General features: G+C 44.2%; 1 protein-coding gene across 3 annotated transcripts in view; it reads left to right on the top strand.

Moving 5' to 3' along the window:
* The window catches only part of RNF216 (ring finger protein 216), a 75,678-nt gene extending 57,234 nt beyond the window's left edge, over positions 1 to 18,444 (top strand). For all 3 annotated transcript variants that reach the window (XM_070761298.1, XM_070761300.1, XM_070761299.1), the window contains exons 15-17: positions 1,208 to 1,430; positions 11,789 to 11,858; positions 14,590 to 18,444. In XM_070761298.1, coding sequence (XP_070617399.1) covers positions 1,208 to 1,430; positions 11,789 to 11,858; positions 14,590 to 14,927 — 631 coding nt within the window. In that variant the 3' untranslated portion in view covers positions 14,928 to 18,444. The remainder of the gene's footprint in view (positions 1 to 1,207; positions 1,431 to 11,788; positions 11,859 to 14,589) is intronic.
* The last annotated feature ends 2,067 nt before the right edge of the window (positions 18,445 to 20,511 follow it).

A 20,511-nucleotide genomic window follows, 5' to 3' on the forward strand; every position in this document is an offset into this window, starting at 1 on the left:
TCAATCTAAGTGCTGCTGCTACTCTAAACACGGTCCAATGTTTGCAGACCATAGCAGCTCCGTCCAACTTCTTTGGCAGCATCCTGGTAACTAAGCAACAAGCAGCCCCCGCTCAGTTGAAAACTGTTGGGGCGAGATAGGTCCCCCCAGCCTCCTTTTTCACCCCCGTAGCTCTGCATTATCTCTCTGCCAGAAACCATCCATCCTCCTGCTGCTGGTGTCTTGGACCCTTCCATTATTTCCAGCCAAAGGTTTTGCTTGTCTGGCTGGTTCTCCAGGAGACCAGCTTGAAACCTGCAGAATGTGGATGGGTGATGGATATTTAGACTTTAATGGGTTTTCGTCTCCTTCGGTTCTTTATTTGGCTATTTATCTTAAAGCAACAATATGGCCACCCACCTCTAAGAGGTCGTTCTAGGCAGCTAAGTAAGTGCAGCTAAAAAGCTCCCCTTTAAAAAAAAAACTCAGTGTATGTTCTGTCGGGCTCTCTGGTAGAATCCTCCCAAAAATTCACAGGTTCAAATGTCAGACACACACACGTTTGAAAATTCAAAACAATGTTCTTTATAATGAAAATTCACTTAACCCAAGCCCTCTTTTGGTATAGCCAAGAGCACTTATTTCCAAACAAACTGGTAATTTGTACAAGTCCCTTATCCGTTCTGTGATACTTAGCTTGCAGCTGTGAGGCAATTCACAGTCCTTCTTCTTTCACAAAGTGAAACACACTTTGCTCTGGTTCAGTTTCAAAGCCGGGAAAAATCAGCACACAAAAGGTCAAAGTCAGCAAAGCAGGCACGAAACACAACGATCAGATAATCTTCCACAATGGCCAAACCCTTATCTGATCGTTGTGTTTCGTGACTGCTTTGCTGACTTTGACCTTTTGTGTGCTGATTTTCCCCGGCTTTGAAACTGAACCAGAGCAAAGTGTGTTTCACTTTGTGAAAGAAGGAGGACTGTGAATTGCCTCACAGCTGCAAGCGAAGTATCACAGAACTGATAAGGGACTTGTATAAATTACCAGTTTGTTTGGAGACCAGAGCTCTTTGCATGTAACCAATAAAGATTTTTTTAAAAGAAAAAGAAAATTGGGGTCTTGTTCAAACAGCGGCCGTCCGGCACCTGAGCCATTACCGGCCTGAAGGCAAAGTCCGTCCACTTTCCGGCCTCCCCGGCCTGACCTCTTGTCCCGTTGCCTTCCCAGAGAAGAGAAGATGACGGCGGCCCGCATCCGGAAGTGCCACAAATGCGCCACCGGCTTGATCAAATCGGAAGGCTGCAATCGCATGTCGTGTCGCTGCGGGGCCCAGATGTGCTACCTCTGCCGAGCTGCCATTAACGGGTACGACCACTTCTGCCAGCATCCCCGTTCCCCAGGAGCCCCGTGTCAAGACTGCGCCAAATGCTCGCTTTGGACGGACCCCACGGTAGGTGCCGGGGATGCCCCCGAATTTATCCTTCCTTCCTTCCTTCCTTCCTTCCTCTCTCTCTTTCTGTTTCTCCCTCCCTTCCTTTGTCCATCTCTTCTTTCTTTCTTGCTTCCTTACTTTCTTCATTCCTTTTTTCCTTCCTTGCTTCCTTTCTTTCTCTCTGTCTCTCTCTCTCTCTTTCTTTCTCCCACCCTTCCTTTGTCTGTCTCTTCTTTCTTGCTTGCTCTCTTTCTTCCTTTCCCTCTTGGTCTCTTTCTTTCTTTCTCCCACCCTTCCTTTATCTCTCTTCTTCCTTCCTTCCTTCTTTCCTTCCTTCCTTCCATCCTGTCTCTCTCACTCTCTCTTTTTCTTTCTCCCTCCCTTCCTTTCTCTCTTCTTTCCTTCTTGCTTTCTTTCTTTCTCACTCACTCACTCTTTCTCTTTCTCCCTCCCTTTGTCTTTCTTTCTTTCTTTCTCACTCACTCTTTCTCTTTCTCCCTCCCTCCCTTTATCTTTCTTTCTTTCTCTTTCTCCCTCCCTTCCTTTGTCTTTCTTTCTTTCTCACTCACTCACTCTTTCTCTTTCTCCCTCCCTTCCTTTGTCTGTCTGTCTTTCTTTCTTTCTTTCTCACTCTTTCTCTTTCTCCCTCCCTTCCTTTGTCTTTCTTCCTTCCTTTCTTTCTTTCTCACTCACTCTTTCTCTTTCTCCCTCCCTTCCTTTGTCTTTCTTTCTTTCTTTCTTTCTCTCTGCCAGGTCTTTACCGCTTCCCGGAAGGCCAATAGGGTGGGGCTACCTCAAGAGGTAGCTGTTTCCAGAGAGCCGGAGCAGGCACAGACAAGGCCCTGCCTTGAAGAGGCACGGCATGGCTCTGTCACCGTTTCCCTGTACATATGTATATGCATTCCCCTGTTGCTCTTGAGACGTTCCCTGGTTTAATATGGGAATGATCTTTCTTTTTTTTTAAAGTCCTTGTTCTCCTCCTCCCTCTGATCATCCATACATCATGAAAGCGTTTGGAGCTTATTGGGAACAGCTGGGCCCACACATGGAGAGAGAGAGAGAGAGAGAAAATTGGGGGTAGGGGGGAGAGATCTATATATGCCTGCATCTCAAATTACAGATGGAGGAACCAGTTTCTATCGACTCACTCAAAACACCAGTTTTAAATAGAAACCCCTCCATCCTGAAATAATTAGCCAGCTATTCTGGCTCCATACAAAGACTGTAAATATGTCTTGCAAGAGAATTTTTTTTTGAGTTGGAAAGGAATACGTCTGCTGGGGAAGCTTTGGCAGTCAAGATTGTCTTGCCTTTGGGTTTGGGGTTTTGCTCATTTACTCTCTGTCTCAACTTTGCAGTCTCCCCCCCCTTTATTTATTTATTTATTTTTATTTATTTTATTTTTATTTATTTTATTTATTAATCAGATTTGTATTCCGCCCCTCTCCGCAGACTCGGGGCGGCTAACAACAATAAAAAAGACAATGTAAACAAATCTAATATTAAAAATAATCTAAAAACCCTCAATTTAAAGAACCAATCATTACTTGTACGGGAAGCCCTTAACAGCAATTTTGTTTAGTGACCGTTCGAAGTTACGACACACATTAAAAAAGTGACTTAGAGATGCTTTTCATTCTTACGACCGTTGCAAAATTTCCATGGTTGTGTGACGCAAATTGAGACATTTGATTCACTTAAGGACTATGGCAAGAAAGGAAGGAAGGTAGAGAGAGAGAGAGAAAGAAAAAGAAAGAACGAAAGAAAGAAAAAGAAAGAAAGAAAGAAAAAACTTTATAGGGGAATTGTGGAAGGGAAGAGAGAAAGGGAGGGAGAGAGAAAGAAATAGAAAGAAAGAAAGGGGGGGAGAAAGAAGGAAGGAAGGAGATTTTTATCTCAGCAATCCACTCTGGAGAGAAGAATTTTGGAAGGTGGGAAAGAGAAAGAAAAAAAGAAAAAGAAGGAAGGAACTTTTTATCTTAGCGCCTTGTTCTGGCGAGATAAATTTTGAAAGGGGAGAGAGGGAGGGAGAGAAAGGAAAAAAAGAAAGAAAAAAGGAAAGAAAGAAAGAAAGACTTTATCTCAGTAACCCATTCTGGAGAGAGGAATTTTGGAAGGGGAGAGAGGAAAGGAGAGAAAGGAAGGAAGGAGAGAAAGAAAGAAAGACTTTTTATCTCAGTAACCCATTCTGGAGAGAGAAATTTTGGAAGGGGAGAGAGGAAAGGAGAGAAAGGAAGGAAGGAGAGAAAGAAAGAAAGAAAGAACTTTGTATCTCAGTAACCCATTTGGAGAGAGGAATTTTGGAAGGGGAGAGAGGAAAGGAGAGAAAGAAAGAAAGAAAGAAAGAAAGACTTTGTATCTCAGTAACCCATTTTGGAGAGAGGAATTTTGGAAGGGGAGAGAGGAAAGGAGAGAGAGAAAGAAGGAAAAAGAAGGAAAGAAAGTAAACTTTTTATCTCAGTAACCCATTTTGGAGAGAGGAATTTTGGAAGGGGGGAGAGGAAAGGAGAGAAAGGAAGGAAAGAGAGAAAGAAAGAAAGACTTTGTATCTCAGTAACCCATTCTGGAGAGAGGAATTTTGGAAGGGGAGAGAGGAAAGGAGAGAAATGAAGGAAGGAGAGAAAGAAAGAAAGAAAGACTTTGTATCTCAGTAACCCATTCTGGAGAGAGAAATTTTGGAAGGGGAGAGAGGAAAGGAGAGAAAGGAAGGAAGGAGAGAACGAAAGAAAGAAAGAAAGAACTTTGTATCTCAGTAACCCATTTGGAGAGAGGAATTTTGGAAGGGGAGAGAGGAAAGGAGAGAAAGGAAGGAAGGAGAGAAAGAAAGAAAGACTTTGTATCTCAGTAACCCATTCTGGAGAGAGGAATTTTGGAAGGGGAGAGAGGAAAGGGAGAGAAAGGAAGGAAGGAGAGAAAGAAAGAAAGACTTTGTATCTCAGTAACCCATTCTGGAGAGAGGAATTTTGGAAGGGGAGAGAGGAAAGGAGAGAAAGGAAGGAAAGAAAGAAAGAAAGAACTTTTTATCTCAGTAACCCATTCTGGAGGGAGGAATTTTGGAAGGGGAGAGAGGAAAGGAGAGAAAGGAAAGAAAGGAAAGAAAGAAAGAAAGAAAGAAAGAACTTTTTATCTCAGTAACCCATTTTGGAGAGAGGAATTTTGGAAGGGGAGAGAGGAAAGGAGAGAAATGAAGGAAGGAGAGAACGAAAGAAAGAAAGAAAGAACTTTGTATCTCAGTAACCCATTTGGAGAGAGGAATTTTGGAAGGGGAGAGAGGAAAGGAGAGAAAGGAAGGAAGGAGAGAAAGAAAGAAAGACTTTGTATCTCAGTAACCCATTCTGGAGAGAGGAATTTTGGAAGGGGAGAGAGGAAAGGAGAGAAAGGAAGGAAGGAGAGAAAGAAAGAAAGACTTTGTATCTCAGTAACCCATTCTGGAGAGAGGAATTTTGGAAGGGGAGAGAGGAAAGGAGAGAAAGGAAGGAAAGAAAGAAAGAAAGAACTTTTTATCTCAGTAACCCATTCTGGAGGGAGGAATTTTGGAAGGGGAGAGAGGAAAGGAGAGAAAGGAAAGAAAGGAAAGAAAGAAAGAAAGAACTTTTTATCTCAGTAACCCATTTTGGAGAGAGGAATTTTGGAAGGGGAGAGAGGAAAGGAGAGAAATGAAGGAAGGAGAGAAAGAAAGAAAGAAAGAAAGACTTTGTATCTCAGTAACCCATTCTGGAGGGAGGAATTTTGGAAGGGGAGAGAGGAAAGGAGAGAAAGGAAAGAAAGGAAAGAAAGAAAGAAAGAAAGAACTTTTTATCTCAGTAACCCATTTTGGAGAGAGGAATTTTGGAAGGGGAGAGAGGAAAGGAGAGAAATGAAGGAAGGAGAGAAAGAAAGAAAGAAAGACTTTGTATCTCAGTAACCCATTCTGGAGGGAGGAATTTTGGAAGGGGAGAGAGGAAAGGAGAGAAAGGAAAGAAAGGAAGGAAAGAAAGAAAGAACTTTTTATCTCAGTAACCCATTCTGGAGGGAGGAATTTTGGAAGGGGAGAGAGGAAAGGAGAGAAAGGAAAGAAAGGAAAGAAAGAAAGAAAGAACTTTTTATCTCAGTAACCCATTTTGGAGAGAGGAATTTTGGAAGGGGAGAGAGGAAAGGAGAGAAATGAAGGAAGGAGAGAAAGAAAGAAAGACTTTGTATCTCAGTAACCCATTCTGGAGGGAGGAATTTTGGAAGGGGAGAGAGGAAAGGAGAGAAATGAAGGAAGGAGAGAAAGAAAGAAAGACTTTGTATCTCAGTAACCCATTCTGGAGAGAGGAATTTTGGAAGGGGAGAGGGAGGGAGGGAATGAAGGAAGGGAGAAAGAAACTTTTTATCTTAGCAACCTGTTCGGGAGGGAGGAATTTTGGAAGGGATGCGAGAGACAGAGAGAGAGAGAGAAGAAAACCTTTTATCTCCGCAGTCCCTTCTGGAGAGAGGAATTTTTGGAAGGAGTTCCCCCAGCAGCATCCGCTGTACAGCTGATAGCTACAAATCTTCCTTTTTAACCGTCCCTTGTAAACGTCAGCCCATCGTTCAGCCATCGATGCGTGCATGGGATTCGCATTCTCCTCTCCTCAAACATCCCAGAAGCATTTCAAGTGCAACCTTGAAAAGATTCACAATCATGGCCAAGAAAATAACCACCAGCCTTTGCAACAGACAGGAATAAAAGACGGCAACCAACTCCTAGAATGGGGTGGGGAAAAACCTCGCTCAGGTGCAGAAATTTTTGAGCTTGTTTTTGGTCATAAATGGAGGATGATTGATTGATTGATTGATGGAATGAATGATTGGATTTATATACCGCCCCTCTCCAAGGACTCGGGGTGGCTCTCAACATATAAAACAACAATGCAATACAAACCCAAATCCAATTAATATGAAACCCACTAATCTAAACTAAAATCCCCATTATTAAAAATCAATCAAACCCACTCAACCAATAACATGCATGTCATTCGTCAGCCAGGGGTTGGAGTCTAGTGACCCCAAGCTGGGGGCATAGATGGGTTTGGTAGGATAACAGATTAGGCAAGTAGCTCAATTTTCTTTCATTGCTATAGATAAGGATTAAAACAATTCAAGCGTTTATGGATAAAAACATACTATTTAATTATTTCCTATTTTAAAAATAATGACGGATCATGCTAAAGTACTAGAGAAGGAAGAACAATTTAAAAAACCCTATTAAATATTCAATAAATAGTGCATAAACTTACAACCCTCACTGCGTGGTCGTAAGTGTGAAAAACAGCCACAAGTCACTTTTTTCCAGTGCCGTTGTAACTTCAAATAGTCACTAAGTGAGCTGTTGTTAAGTCAAAAACCACTTGTGTTTCTTTTCTGTATGTGGACACCTACACAAGTGTATTGTATGTCAATATTTTATTTATTTATTTATTTTGTCCAATACACAATGAGGGTTTTAGTGGGTATATATCTATATACACATAGTAAAATACATGATGAAGGTTGTAGAGGAGATACTCATAGTAAAATATATCTAAGAAACAATAGAAAAGAAGATAAAGTAATAGAACATATCAATGAAAGAATAGAAGAAGAGATATAGGAATAGAAGAAAGGTATAGGAGATATAGGAGAGCAATAGGACAGGGGACGGAAGGCACTCTAGTGCACTTGTACTCGCCCCTTACTGACCTCTTAGGAATCTGGATAGGTCAACCGTAGATAAGCTAAGAGTAAAGTTTTGGGGGTTTGGGGATGACACTATGGAGTCTGGTAATGAGTTCCACGCTTCGACAACTCGGTTACTGAAGTCATATTTTTTACAGTCAAGTTTGGAGCGGTTAATATTAAGTTTAAATCTGTTGTGTGCTCTTGTGTTGTTGTGGTTGAAGCTGAAGTAGTCGCTGACAGGATATGATCTTGTGAGCAATACTTAGATCTTGTTTAAGGCTTCTTAGTTCTAAACTTTCTATAGGAACAAACTTTTTAGCACAATACAGTCTCCCCATTTTCCATGTGGAAACTCTGGAAACAACACAATCCCCACTTTATGGCTGCAAATGATTCCCATGCCCAGATTGTTGTGCGCATTGCGGACCCCTTACGTTGTGATCTCCATTGTGTGTGTGCTTTTCCAAGACCCACAAAGAGTTCCTTCTGGCCCTAATATGACCAGCTTGGAAGATCCGTGAGTATAAATTAGCGACTTAGTGAATCCAGGAACAAGCTTCGGTTGGGCTGAATCCCATACGTGTGTGTGTGTACAAACACACACAAACACACACATACACCATCCTCTTGCCAAAATTGCTATTTGGTTCCCATCAAACATTAAACAAGGGAGAGGGGAGGCAAAGGACTTTGACAAAATTCCCAGAAAAATAGAAACATAGAAGTCTGACGGCAGAAAAAGACCTCATGGTCCATCTAGTCTGCCCTTATACTATTTTCTGTATTTTATCTTAGGATGGATCTATGTTTATCCCAGGCATATTTGAATTCAGTTACTGTGGATTTATCTACCACGTCTGCTGGACGTTTGTTCCAAGGATCTACTACTCTTTCAGTAAAATAATATTTTCTCATGTTGCTTTTGATCTTTCCCCCAACTAACCTCAGATTGTGCCCCCTTGTTCTTGTGTTCACTTTCCTATTAAAAACACTTCCCTCCTGGACCTTATTTAACCCTTTAATATATTTAAATGTTTCGATCATGTCCCCCCTTTTCCTTCTGTCCTCCAGACTATACAGATTGAGTCCATGACGTCTTTCCTGATACGTTTTATGCTTAAGACCTTCCACCATTCTTGTAGCCCGTCTTTGGACCCGTTCAATTTTGTCAATATCTTTTTGTAGGTGAGGTTTCCAGAACTGCACAGTATTATTCCAAATGTGGTCTCACCAGCGCTCTATATAGCGGGATCATAATCTCCCTCTTCCTGCTTGTTATACCTCTAGCTATGCAGCCAAGCATCCTACTTGCTTTCCCTACCGCCTGACTGCACTGTTCACCCATTTTGAGACTGTCAGAAATCAGACGTGTTTTTTTTTTATGAAATCCAAATTGGAAAACTGGCAAGTTTCTATATTGTGTCTCCCTGTGTGTGTGTCTTTCTCTCTTTGTGTGTGTGCTTGTGCAAGCATGTTCAACCGAGACCGCATGTTTCCGAGGAGTTCCTCCAAATCCAGAGGATTTTCCACTGTAGAGGAAAGGGAAAAATACAGGAAGATGTTTTTAAAAAGCAATAAATGAAAACAAGATGTCCGTGGATTTGTTTAATGGCATGGCCATTTGTTTCCAACTAATTCTGCAGCTTACATTAAGTTCCTTCCCTCTTCGCATCCTTCTTATGTAGCAGTCCATTGATTCTACATTTAGAGTATATATATATATCATCGTCGATTTATTGACTTTTCGGGAAAGAAATGGCGAAGGGAGGAAAGTAGAATTGACGACTGGCAAAAACAGAGACCCGGGAAGTAGACTTTGCCCATTCCTCTCTGCATTAGGTACAATGTCGGTTGGCGGGCCCCAGGGGAAGAGCCTTCTCTGTGGCGGCCCCAACACTCTGGAACCAACTCCCCCCAGAGATTAGAATAGCCCCCACCCTCCTTGCCTTTCTTAAGCTCCTCAAAAACCACCTCTGCCGTCAGGCATGGGGGAATTAAGATAATCTTTCCCCCTAGGCTTCTACAATTTATGCATGGTATGTTTGTGTGTATGATTGGTTTTATAACAAGGGTTTTTTAGCTGTTGTAGTATTGGATTTTTACATTCTGTTTTTTGTCACTGTTGTTAGCAGCCCCGAGTCCACAGAGAGGGGCGGCATACAAATCCAATAAATTATTATTATTATTAATTATTATTAATACTGCTCTGTAAAGCCTTAGCTAGACCACACCTAGAATATTGTGCTATTGCTAACATGTTGTAAACCGCCCTGAGTCTAAGGAGAAGGGCGGCATAAAAATTGAATAAATAAATAAATAAATAAATAAAAATAAATATTGCATCCAGTTTTGGTCACTATAAAAAAAAGGTGTAAAAAATAGGACTTCAGTAACCGAGTGGTCGAAGCGTGGAACTCATTACCGGACTCCATAGTGTCATCCCCAAACCCCCAACACTTTACCCTTAGATTATCTACGGTTGACCTCTCCAGATTCTTAAGATGGCATCGGACCAGAATATCTCCGGGACCGCCTTCTGCCACACGAATCCAAGCAACTGGTTAGGTCCCACAGAGTCGGCCTTCTCCGGGTCCCGTCGACTAAACAATGTCGTCTGGTGGGAACCAGGGGAAGAGCCTTCTTTGTGGCGGCCCCGACCCTCTGGAACCAGCTCCCCCCCGCGGAGATCAGAATTGCCTCCACCCTCCTTGCCTTTCGTAAGCTCCTTAAAACCCACCTCTGTCATCAGGCATGGGATAATTGAGATATTTCTTCCCCCCAGGCCTATACAATTGATGTATGGTATGTTTGTGTGTATGTTTGGTTTTTAATAAGGGTTTTTAGTTATTTTGAATATTAGATTTGTTATATGTTGTTGTATTATTGTTGTTAGCCGCCCGGAGTCTACGGAGAGGGGCGGCATACAAATCTAATAATTAATTAATTAATTAATTAATTAATTAATTAATTAATAAATAAATAAATAAATAAATAAATAAATAAATAAATAAGAGGTCAGTAAGGGGCAAGTACAAGTGCACTAGAGTGCCTTCCGTCCCCTGTCCTATTGCTCTCCTATATCTCCTATACCTTTCTTCTATTCTTATATCTCTTCTTCTGTTCTTTCATTGATATGTTCTATTACTATATCTTCTCTTCTTTCTTAGATATATTTTACCCTGAGTATCTCCTCTATAACCTTCATTATGTATTTTACTATGTGTATACCCACTAAAACCCTCATTGTGTATTGGACAAAATCAATCAATCAATCAATCAATAAAATAAAATAAAATGTTGAGAGTGTAGAGAAGAGCAACCAGGATGATTAGGGGACTGGAGACTACAAGATACAATGAACGGTTGCAGGAACTGGAATTAAGATTGATTGCTAGTAGGCATGGCTTTTTATTATATATGTGATTTTAATGATTTTGCCCAGGTTCGCCTGGTGCACCAGTTGCGGCCCTACTTGGACAGGGAGTCACTGCTCACAGTCGCTCATGCCCTCATCACTTCGAGGTTTGATTACTGCAACGCTCTCTACATGGGGCTACCTTTGAAAAGTGTTCGGAAACTTCAGATCGTGCAGAATGCGTCCGCGAGAGCCATCGTGGGGCTTCCCAGATTCGCCCACGTTTCTTCAACACTCCGCGGCCTGTATTGGCTGCCGATCAGTTTCCGGTCACAATTCAAAGTGTTGGTCATGACCTTTAAAGCCCTACATGGCATTGGACCAGAATACCTCCGGAACCGCCTTCTACCTCACGAATCCCAGCGGCCGATTAGGTCCCACAGAGTTGGCCTTCTCCGGGTCCCGTCGACCAAACAATGTCGTTTGATGGGCCCCAGGGGAAGAGCCTTCTCTGTGATGGCCCCAGCCCTCTGGAATCAACTTCCCCCGGAGATTAGAACGGCCTCCACCCTCCTTGTCTTTCGCAAATTACTCAAGACCCACCTATATCGCCAGGCATGGGGGAACTGAGACACCTTCCCCAGGCTTTTATATTTTATGTTTGGTATGTATGTGTTGTATGGTTTTAATTGTTGGGGTTTTAGATATCTTTCTTTTAATATTAGATTTGTTTCACTGTTATATTGTTTTTATTATCGTTGTGGGCCGCCCCGAGTCTTCAGAGTGGGGCGGCATACAAATCTAATAAATTATTAATTATTATTATTATTATTATTAGTTTTTGTTATTATTATTTATTTATTAGTTATTATTATTATTACAGTTTTTTACTTGTATTGTATTTATAACCATTGTTAGCCGCTCAGAGTCCGTTTGGGAGTGAGCGACATATAAATGCAATCAATCAGTCAATCAATCTGACAAGGAGAAGGATGGATGGAGATTGCTCACAAATGCCTCCGGGCAGGCCGTCCGTCGTTCCTTGTGGAGAAGACCTCAAGGCCCGCTTTGAAGCCTTGTGGATGAAATTTCAGGAACCGGAGAGGCAGAGGGTTAGCGGTTAAAATATTTGCAGCCCTGGAGTCAAGCGATCCACCGTGAATAAATGGCCGGCCTAGCCGAGTCAAGGTCTCATAACACATGTGTGCAAAATAAATTACAATTATCTCCTTGCAGAAGGGGGGGGGGAAGGGTACCTTCATTTCGGCCTGGGAGGTCTCCCTTTTTATATACCTATATAAATTTACGGGCGTGGACCTGCAGCTCGAGTGACAGTTCTGGGTCTCTCTGTCCCTTACAGGAGGACGATGAGAAGATAATCCATGAAATTCAGAAGGAAGCGGAGGAAGAACAGAAGAGGAAGAGTGGAGGTTGGTTTAAACTTGGCCTTGGAAAGATGCGTTAGAAAGATCGTGCAGAATGCAGCTGCGAGAGCAATCATGGGCTTTCCTAAATATGCCCATGTCACACCAACACTCCGCAGTCTGCATTGGTTGCCGATCAGTTTCCGGTCACAATTCAAAGTGTTGGTTATGACCCATAAAGCCCTTCATGGCATCAGACCAGAATATCTCCGTCTTCTGCCGCACGAATCCCAGCAACCAGTTAGGTCCCACAGAGTTGGCCTTCTCCGGGTCCCGTTGGCTAAACAATGTCGGTTGGCGGGGCCCAGGGGAAGAGCCTTCTCTGTGGAGGCCCCGGCCCTCTGGAACCAACTCCCCCCGGAGATTAGAATAGCCCCCACCCTCCTTACCTTTCGTAAGCTTCTCAAAACCCACCTCTGCCGTCAGGCATGGGGGAACTAAGGTAATCTTTCCCCCTAGGCTTCTACAATTTATACATGGTATGTTTGTTTGTATGTATGTGTATGTATGTGTGTTTAGAAAATGGGGTTTTTTAAATGTTTTTAATAGAAATTTAGATTTGTTGTAAACTGTTTTTTTCACTGTGTTGTGAGCCTCCCCAAGTCTGCGGACAGGGACGGCATACAAATCTAAATAATAAATAATAAATAAATAAATGATTGGTTTTATAACAAGGGTTTTTAGCTGTTTTTAGTATTGGATTTTTACATTCTGTTTTTGTCACTGTTGTTAGCCGCCCCGAGTCCATGGAGAGGGGCGGTATACAAATCCAATAAATAATAATAATAATAATTAGGTAGGGATAGTGATCCCCCGTTTTTTTGCTGGGGATGCGTTCCAAGACCACTCGTGAAAAATGAATTTCCGTGAAGTAGAGGAAAGGTATTTTTTTTAACAAGTATTTGGGTTTTTAAAACCCACCCTTTGCATTATACAGTCATTCCATAATGTTTCTCAGCTGGAACTACATGGGATATTTATTTATTTATTTTATTTATTCAGTTTTTATGCCGCCCTTCTCCTTAGACTCAGGGTGGCTTACAACATGTTAGCAATAGCACTTTTTAACAGAGCTAGGCTATTGCCCCCACAATCCGGGTCCTCATTTGACCCACCTCGGAAGGATGGAAGGCTGAGTCAACCTTGAGCCGGTGATGAGATTTGAACCGCTGACCTTCAGATCTACAGTCAGCTTCAGTGGCCTGCAGTACAGCACTCTACCTGCTGCGCCACCCTGGCTCTTATCCTACCAGTTTGTTAAATAGAGCAGTGTTTCCCAACCTTGGCCACTTGGAAGATATCTGGACTTACAAAGTTAATTCGTTCCGTGACCAGGTTCTTAAGTAGAAACGTTTGTAAGAAGAATCAATTTTTCCCATAGGAATCAATGTAAAAGCAAATAATACGTGCAATTGGGGAAACCACAGGGAGGGTGGAGGCCCTGTTTCCTCCCAGAAGATTCCTAGAGAGGCCCCACGGAGGCTTCTCCTTGTCTTTTCCAGCCCTGTTTCCTCCCAGGAGATTCCTAGAGAGGTCCCACGGAGGCTTCTCCCCACCTTTTCCGGCCCGGTTTCCTCCCAGGAGATTCCTAGAGAGGTCCCACGGAGGCTTCTCCCTGCCTTTTCCGGCCTGGTTTCCTCCCGGGAGATTCCTAGAGAGGCCCCATGGAGGCTTCTCCCCACCTTTTCTGGCCCTGTTTCCTCCTGGGAGATTCCTAGAGAGGCTCCATGGAGGCTTCTCCCTGCCTTTTCCGGCCCGGTTTCCTCCTAGGAGATTCCTAGAGAGGCCCCACGGAGGCTTCTCCCTGCCTTTTCCGGCCCGGTTTCCTCCCAGGAGATTCCTAGAGAGGCTCCATGGAGGCTTCTCCCTGCCTTTTCCGGCCCGGTTTCCTCCTAGGAGATTCCTAGAGAGGCCCCACGGAAGCTTCTCCCTGCCTTTTCCGGCCCGGTTTCCTCCCAGGAGATTCCTAGAGAGGCCCCACGGATGTTTCTTCCTGCCTTTTCCGGCCCGGTTTCCTCCCAGGAGATTCCTAGAGAGGCCCCACGGATGTTTCTCCCTGCCTTTTCCTGCCCTGTTTCCTCCTGGGAGATTCCTAGAGAGGCTCCATGGAGGTTTCTCCCTGCCTTTTCCGGCCCGGTTTCCTCCCAGGAGATTCCTAGAGAGGCCCCACGGATGTTTCTCCCTGCCTTTTCCTGCCCTGTTTCCTCCTGGGAGATTCCTAGAGAGGCCCCACGGATGTTTCTTCCTGCCTTTTCCGGCCCGGTTTCCTCCCAGGAGATTCCTAGAGAGGCCCCACGGATGTTTCTCCCTGCCTTTTCCTGCCCTGTTTCCTCCTGGGAGATTCCTAGAGAGGCTCCATGGAGGTTTCTCCCTGCCTTTTCCTGCCCTGTTTCCTCCCAGGAGATTCCTAGAGAGGCCCCACGGAGGCTTATCCCCGCCTTTTCTGGCCCTGTTTCCTCCTGGGAGATTCCTAGAGAGGCCCCAAGGAGGCTTCTCCCCACCTTTTCCGGCCCTGTTTCCTCCCAGGAGATTCCTAGAGAGGCCCCATGAAGGCTTCTCCCTGCCTTTTCCGGTTACAGTTTCGGAGCCTCGGCTTCGTAAGTGGAAAATGGTTCTGGAGAAGAGGCAAAAAAATCTTGAACACCCAGTTCCTATCTAGAAAAGTTTGTAAGTAGAGTGGTTCTTAGGCAGAGGTACCACCGTAAATATATTTATATGTATTTGTTTTCTTTTGCAGAAAACAGTTTCAAGCGGATCGGGCCCCCGGCTGAAAAGCCCGCCGAGAAGATGCCACGGATCGAAGCCATCCCCAGGCCGGTTCCTCAGAACTTCCACCATCACCACCACCACCACCACCAAATACGCCCCTACCCCTTCGGCCCTCCGCCTTTCCCTCTGCCCCCCGTGCACCCCCTGTACAACAACCTCGGCCCCATCAACCTGGGCCCCATCCCGGCCCCTTACGTCCCTCCGCTGCCCAACATGAGAGTGAACTACGACTTCCCCCAAATGAACCTTCCCATGGAGCATAACCTACCTATGCACTTCGGGCCTCAGCCTCGCCATCGGTTCTGAATCCGCTTTCGGGAAGGAGGCGCCGTCCCCTTCCGGAACTTGCTGCAGGGAAAGTCCACACACACTGGTTGTCGACTCTGACACCCACCCACCCTTTTCTCTCCCTCCCACCCGCCCACCCCGAAACTCCCAACGCTCGCCGTTGCTCCCGGTTCCTTCCGCCTCCTCCTTCTCTCGCCTCCCGGTTCAGCGGTCCGTTTTCGGCCCTCCGCTAGGTGCACGGGAGCCCTAGTTTGCAATAAGGGGTTTATCCCAGCACTGTTTTGATTTTTCCTCCAGGTGCTCTCGGCGTTTTGGGAAGAGGGCTTTTGCAGGAGGCGGGTTGGAGGGGCAGCATTGCCAAAAACGTGTTCTGCGTCAACTCCTTCCATACCTTGTAGCACCTCTCGGCATCCTCAACCTCAAGAAGAGAGCTTGAAGGTGGCAGTCAGGACACTTTGGAATATTTGAAACCCTCAGGTGGCCCGTCCTTAATTCCCAGAAAGCCAGGCGTAATGGGTGGGTGGGTTTCTTCTTGGCTTAGGTCTTCCACAGCTTCCCTCTTCCGCTAGGAAAATCGTTTGGCCAGGTGCCCTGCTTAACCGGGGTTTCCTAAGGCGAGCTGGGAGAGATCTTTGGAAATTCGAGGCACCTTGATTACAGCTCAGTGGGTTGCTTTGAAAAGCGCTAATCGGACCCGGTCTTAAAATCGGCGGCGTAGCCATCGCCCTTGGCTACCTGCCGCTTTTTGGTATTTTGTGTCTGGAGTTGAAACTCTGATTTGGCTCACTGACCGTGAAGCATTGTGGATCCCGTAGTGGCTTTCTCTATTGTGCGTGGAATGAGTGGACCATAGCTAGAAGAAGCGATGACAAACCGACTGGTCCTACCGAGAGATAAAAAATTATTGGGGTGCAGTTGGGTTGGGCCTCCTTCTCCGCTTTGACGGTGGGGTGAACGCTTAGGTTGCTCCCACGGTTGGTAGAACTGCCCCCCTAGGCGCTAAGCTCGCTTAGTCATCCTCTACTCTTGAAACCCAGGTGTGAACAGGTAACCAAGAAGCTAGATCTGTGATCTCGACGTTTTTCAGCAGAACCCTTTAAGGAATGACTTTAGATCCGACTTTCTCTACCTTTAAGATGAACGGACATCCAACTCCCGGAGTTGCGAAGCCAACTGCGGGAGTTGAAGGCCATCCATCTAAGGTTGAAGGAAAAAACGGTTTAGATCAGTTGCGTGGATGGGTAGGGTCTATTCTTCAAGCGCTCCCCGTCCTCCAGATATCTCCTTCCATCTTCAGTCCCGCCTGTACCCCTTCAGTCCTCATACCCTCACTGGGAAGAGCTATGACCTCAAAAAACATGCCAGAAAGTTCAACCAGCCCCACCGGAGTTGGAGAAGACAAGGAAGTGAGCTCCACAGCTGGTCTTTGAGATATCAGGAAGGAGAACTGGTGGTGTTCTTCAAAAACAGCTTCCCTTCCCATCCGCCCACGTCAGGTCGATGACCTTTCTCCCGAGGAGCTTGACCAGCGAGTTGGGTCTCTTGTGGTCAGGAAGCTTGGGAGCCTCTTAGTAGACGACAGGTTGGAGGGGGAAAGCATTGCAGAAAATGGCTTTCTCTCTTCTCTGAAATGTAAATGCCACCGAAGGAATCTTCCCCATCGGTTCAGCTCAAGCAATAGAATACAAATGATGCTTTTGAATCAGGACTTAGCTCTGTTTGTCTCCCAGATTGCTCCCTTCTTCCTTAATTTTTTTTTTTTTTTGGTTTAAATTTCCTCCGAAAAACTGTATATTCCTTGGATGACACAATCTTTCGGCAATAGAGAAGACCGAAGACCGTAAATATTGTCATTTCTTCCCCTTCTCCATTAAGTGCGGAAAATAATCCAACATTTGCTTTTTTAGAGTTCCACTTCCTGGTTCTAGCCGCCCGTTTCCTTTTACACGATATTAACAAACCAGCTTTTTTTTTAATGTTTGTTCGTTTTCTCCTCCTGGATATCCAACAACAGTTGACAATTCTCCCTCTTTTGCGCCGTTCCTTCTGGACGTGATCATGCAACTCCCGATAGGGTTTTTCTTTCAAATTGTTCTGAAATAAACCAGCGACGCTTTGAAATAGCTGCTCACTTCCAGGGTTCGCAGCCCAGTGTCCGAAGGTCTACGTGGCCCTTGCAGGTCAATAAGGATTGATTCATTTGCCTGGTAGAAACCCATCACTGGATCGGTAGATCAAAATGTCCCCGTGACAAATTTTGGACCCTTTTTTCCGTGGTGAGAAAGTGTGAATGCCCTTAAGGATGAAAATAAATCACAGTGTTGGGACTGGCTGGGAATTTTAAATCCCTGAAGTTCTTCCATCCCATCCCAAAAGGTTTTATGTTGTCTTCCATTCCGGCCCCAATCTAAGCCACGTAGACTCAAAATCAAGGGTCTTTTTTCCCTTTGCTTTGCTATTAAGCCACGAAAGCCAAGCCCACGTAAGATGTTAAGCCCAAGCTCATGGGACACTGTGCTATTATGGATCTTTTTCAGGTTTTAAAATCGGCACCTTAACCTTAAAACTGTTGGCTTCTTTTTGAGGTAGCAATCATTGACTTGTCAGTACATCTCTTTCTCTCTCTATAGGTAAAATAATTTTGCTGCCACCTAAAATCCAAAAGGGACCTGTTCTCGTAGACGTTTAGAAAGAACCTTTGTTCCTAGGAAATTGAATTCTTTTGCATCTGAAAACTTTTTGTTTTCTCTTTAAATATCCTAGATATGTTTTGGCAATTTGGGTTCAATTTTAAAGTGAAAAGGACTTGCATCTTCTCTTATGTTGCTCACCTACTTTTGCAGAAAATCCCTTCTCCCATCTCCTTCAGCTCAGCTTTTTCTGTTGGGTAAAAAAGGTTGAATTTATGTACTCCCTGTTGTAGAAAATCCAACCCTGCTTCTTAGATTTCATTCCTGTGAGGATCTTGAGCAAGACTTTACAACAAGGTTGCCCATAATAGGTGTGGGAGGGGGGGGATTCTTTTATCATTTAACTCAAGAGATATACAACCTTGTATATATGGGGTATATAGTATCTATCTTTCCAAAAGCATTCATTTCTTTACGGGTAGACAAGGAGAAGTGTATGGATCCCCTCCCCCCCTTTTTGACATTTTACTAGGTACTTTCTATTATCAACTTTGCAGTGTTGCATTTAACTTGCCTTAAAAAGGTGGAGAGAGAAACTTAGCATTTGCACATAGCAAAATTTTAAAAAAGAGAGAGAGAGAGAGAGAGAGAGAGAAATTAATTTAAAGGAGCAAACGCCCTATCAACGGGAGAACTGTGCATGTTCTACAACTTTGTATAACATAGCTGAAAACTTTTTTTAAAAAAAGACGACCCAAAATCATGAGAGAGAGAGAGAAAAAAAGAATATTTTTCTTTACTTATTGGTAGGAAACCGTTCTAATCCGTGTGTAAAAAGTTTCTGTATTATATTGTAATTTCGAATTTTTTTTTTTTTTTTTGTAATTAAAAGAAAATTTGTGCTCCCTGTTTTTTACGTATCCTGGTGTCCTGCCGAGGATCGGTCCTGTAGAACGGCTCAGTTGGCGTCGTTTGCAAAGGTTCAAATCCCTGGGCGAAAATGGCAGAAATTTGATCATTAAAAGAATGCTAAACTTTTTGTTTAAGAGCCATGGTGGCGCAGTGGTGAGAATGCGGTATTGCAGGCTAATTCTGCCCACTGGCAGCAGTTCGATCTTCACTTGCTCAAGATCGATTCAATCTATCCTTCCAAGATCAATAAAATGGGGACTCTAACTGTTGGGGGCAATATGCTAACCCCTCCCTCCCTTCCCTCCTTCCTTCTTTTCTTCCTTCCCTTCTTCCCTTTCTCATTCTCCTGCCTGATGGTGCAATGATTAAAATGGAGTATTCCTTCCTTCCTTTCCTCTCTCCTTCCTTCCTTCCCTCCTCTCTCCTTCCTTCCTTTCCTCCCTCCTTCCTTTCCTCTCTCCCTGTCTCCTTCCTTCCCTCCCTCCTTCCTTCCTCTCTCCTTCCTTCCTTTCCTCCTTCCTTCCCTCTCTCCTTCCTTCCCTCCCTCCTTCCTCCTTCCTTCCTTTCCTCCCTCCCTCCTTCCTTTCCTCTCTCCCTCCTTCCTTCCTTCCCTCCCTCCTTCCTTTCCTTTCCTCCCTCCTTCCTTTCCTCTCTCCTTCCTTCCTTCCTTCCCTCCTCCTTATTTCCTTCCTCATTCTCCTTCCTGGTGGTGCAGTGGTTAGAATGGAGTATCTCAGGCGAACTCTGCTGACTGCCAGCAGTTCGATCCTGGTGGGGCTGAAGGTCAACTCAGCCTTCCATCCTTCAGTAAAATGGGGGCTCCGATTATTGGGGGGCAAGAGACTGGTAATATATAAACGGCTTAGAGAGGGCTGTAAAGCACTGGGAAGCGGTATACAAGTCTATTGTTGCTATTCAATGCTCACCTACACAACGGACACAGATAATCTTGGCCTTACAACCACACTTGACTCCCCCCAATTTTGTTGCCAAGTGAGACATTTGAATTTTGCCCCATTTTACAATTAACCTCACCATTTTCCTGGAGGGGTCTGTAATATGGTAAATGATTTAGCTTTACTAGATAAATGGTCAAAGCAATGGAAACTGCAGTTTAATGTTTCCAAATGTAAAATAATGCACTTGTGGAAAAGGAATCCTTAATCTGAGTATTGCATAGGCTGTTCTGTGTTAGCAAAAACTTCAGAAGAGAAGGATTTAGGGGTAGTGATTTCTGACAGTCTCAAAATGAGTGAGCAGTGTGGTCGGGCAGTAGGAAAAGCAAGTAAGATGCTTGGCTGCATAGCTAGAGGTATAACAAGCAGGAAGAGGGAGATTATGATCCCGCTATATAGAGCGCTGGTGAGACCACATTTGGAATACTGTGTTCAGTTCTGGAGACCTCACCTACAAAAAGATATTGACAAAATTGAATGGGTCCAAAGACGGGCTACAAGAATGGTGGAAGGTCTTAAGCATAAAATGTATCAGGAAAGACTTCATGAACTCAATCTGTCTAGTCTGGAGGACAGAAGGAAAAGGGGGGACATGATCGAAACATTTAAATATATTAAAGGGTTAAATAAGGTTCAGGAGGGAAGTGTTTTTAATAGGAAAGTGAACACAAGAACAAGGGGACACAATCTGAAGTTAGTGGGGGGAAAGATCAAAAGCAATGTGAGAAAATATTTGACTGAAAGAGTAGTAGATGCTTGGAACAAACTTCCAGCAGACGTGGTTGGTAAATCCACAGTAACTGAATTTAAACATGCCTGGGATAAACATAGATCCATCCTAAGATAAAATACAGGAAATAGTATAAGGGCAGACTAGATGGACCATGAGGTCTTTTTCTGCCGTCAGTCTTCTATGTTTCTACCATGGTTATTAAATGAATCGCCACAATTGCATTGTTTAGGCACACCAATTCCGGCTTATCCATTTTGACTTGGCTGGTCAGAAGGTCTCCAAAACATACTTTCGGGTACCCAACGATGGTACTGAGGATGACCCCATTGGCCAGCATCTGAGTTTAGACCTCCAGGGTGGCTGCAAAGACC

This window comes from Erythrolamprus reginae, chromosome 9, assembly GCF_031021105.1.
Source record: "Erythrolamprus reginae isolate rEryReg1 chromosome 9, rEryReg1.hap1, whole genome shotgun sequence".
Taxonomy (NCBI): domain Eukaryota; kingdom Metazoa; phylum Chordata; class Lepidosauria; order Squamata; family Dipsadidae; genus Erythrolamprus; species Erythrolamprus reginae.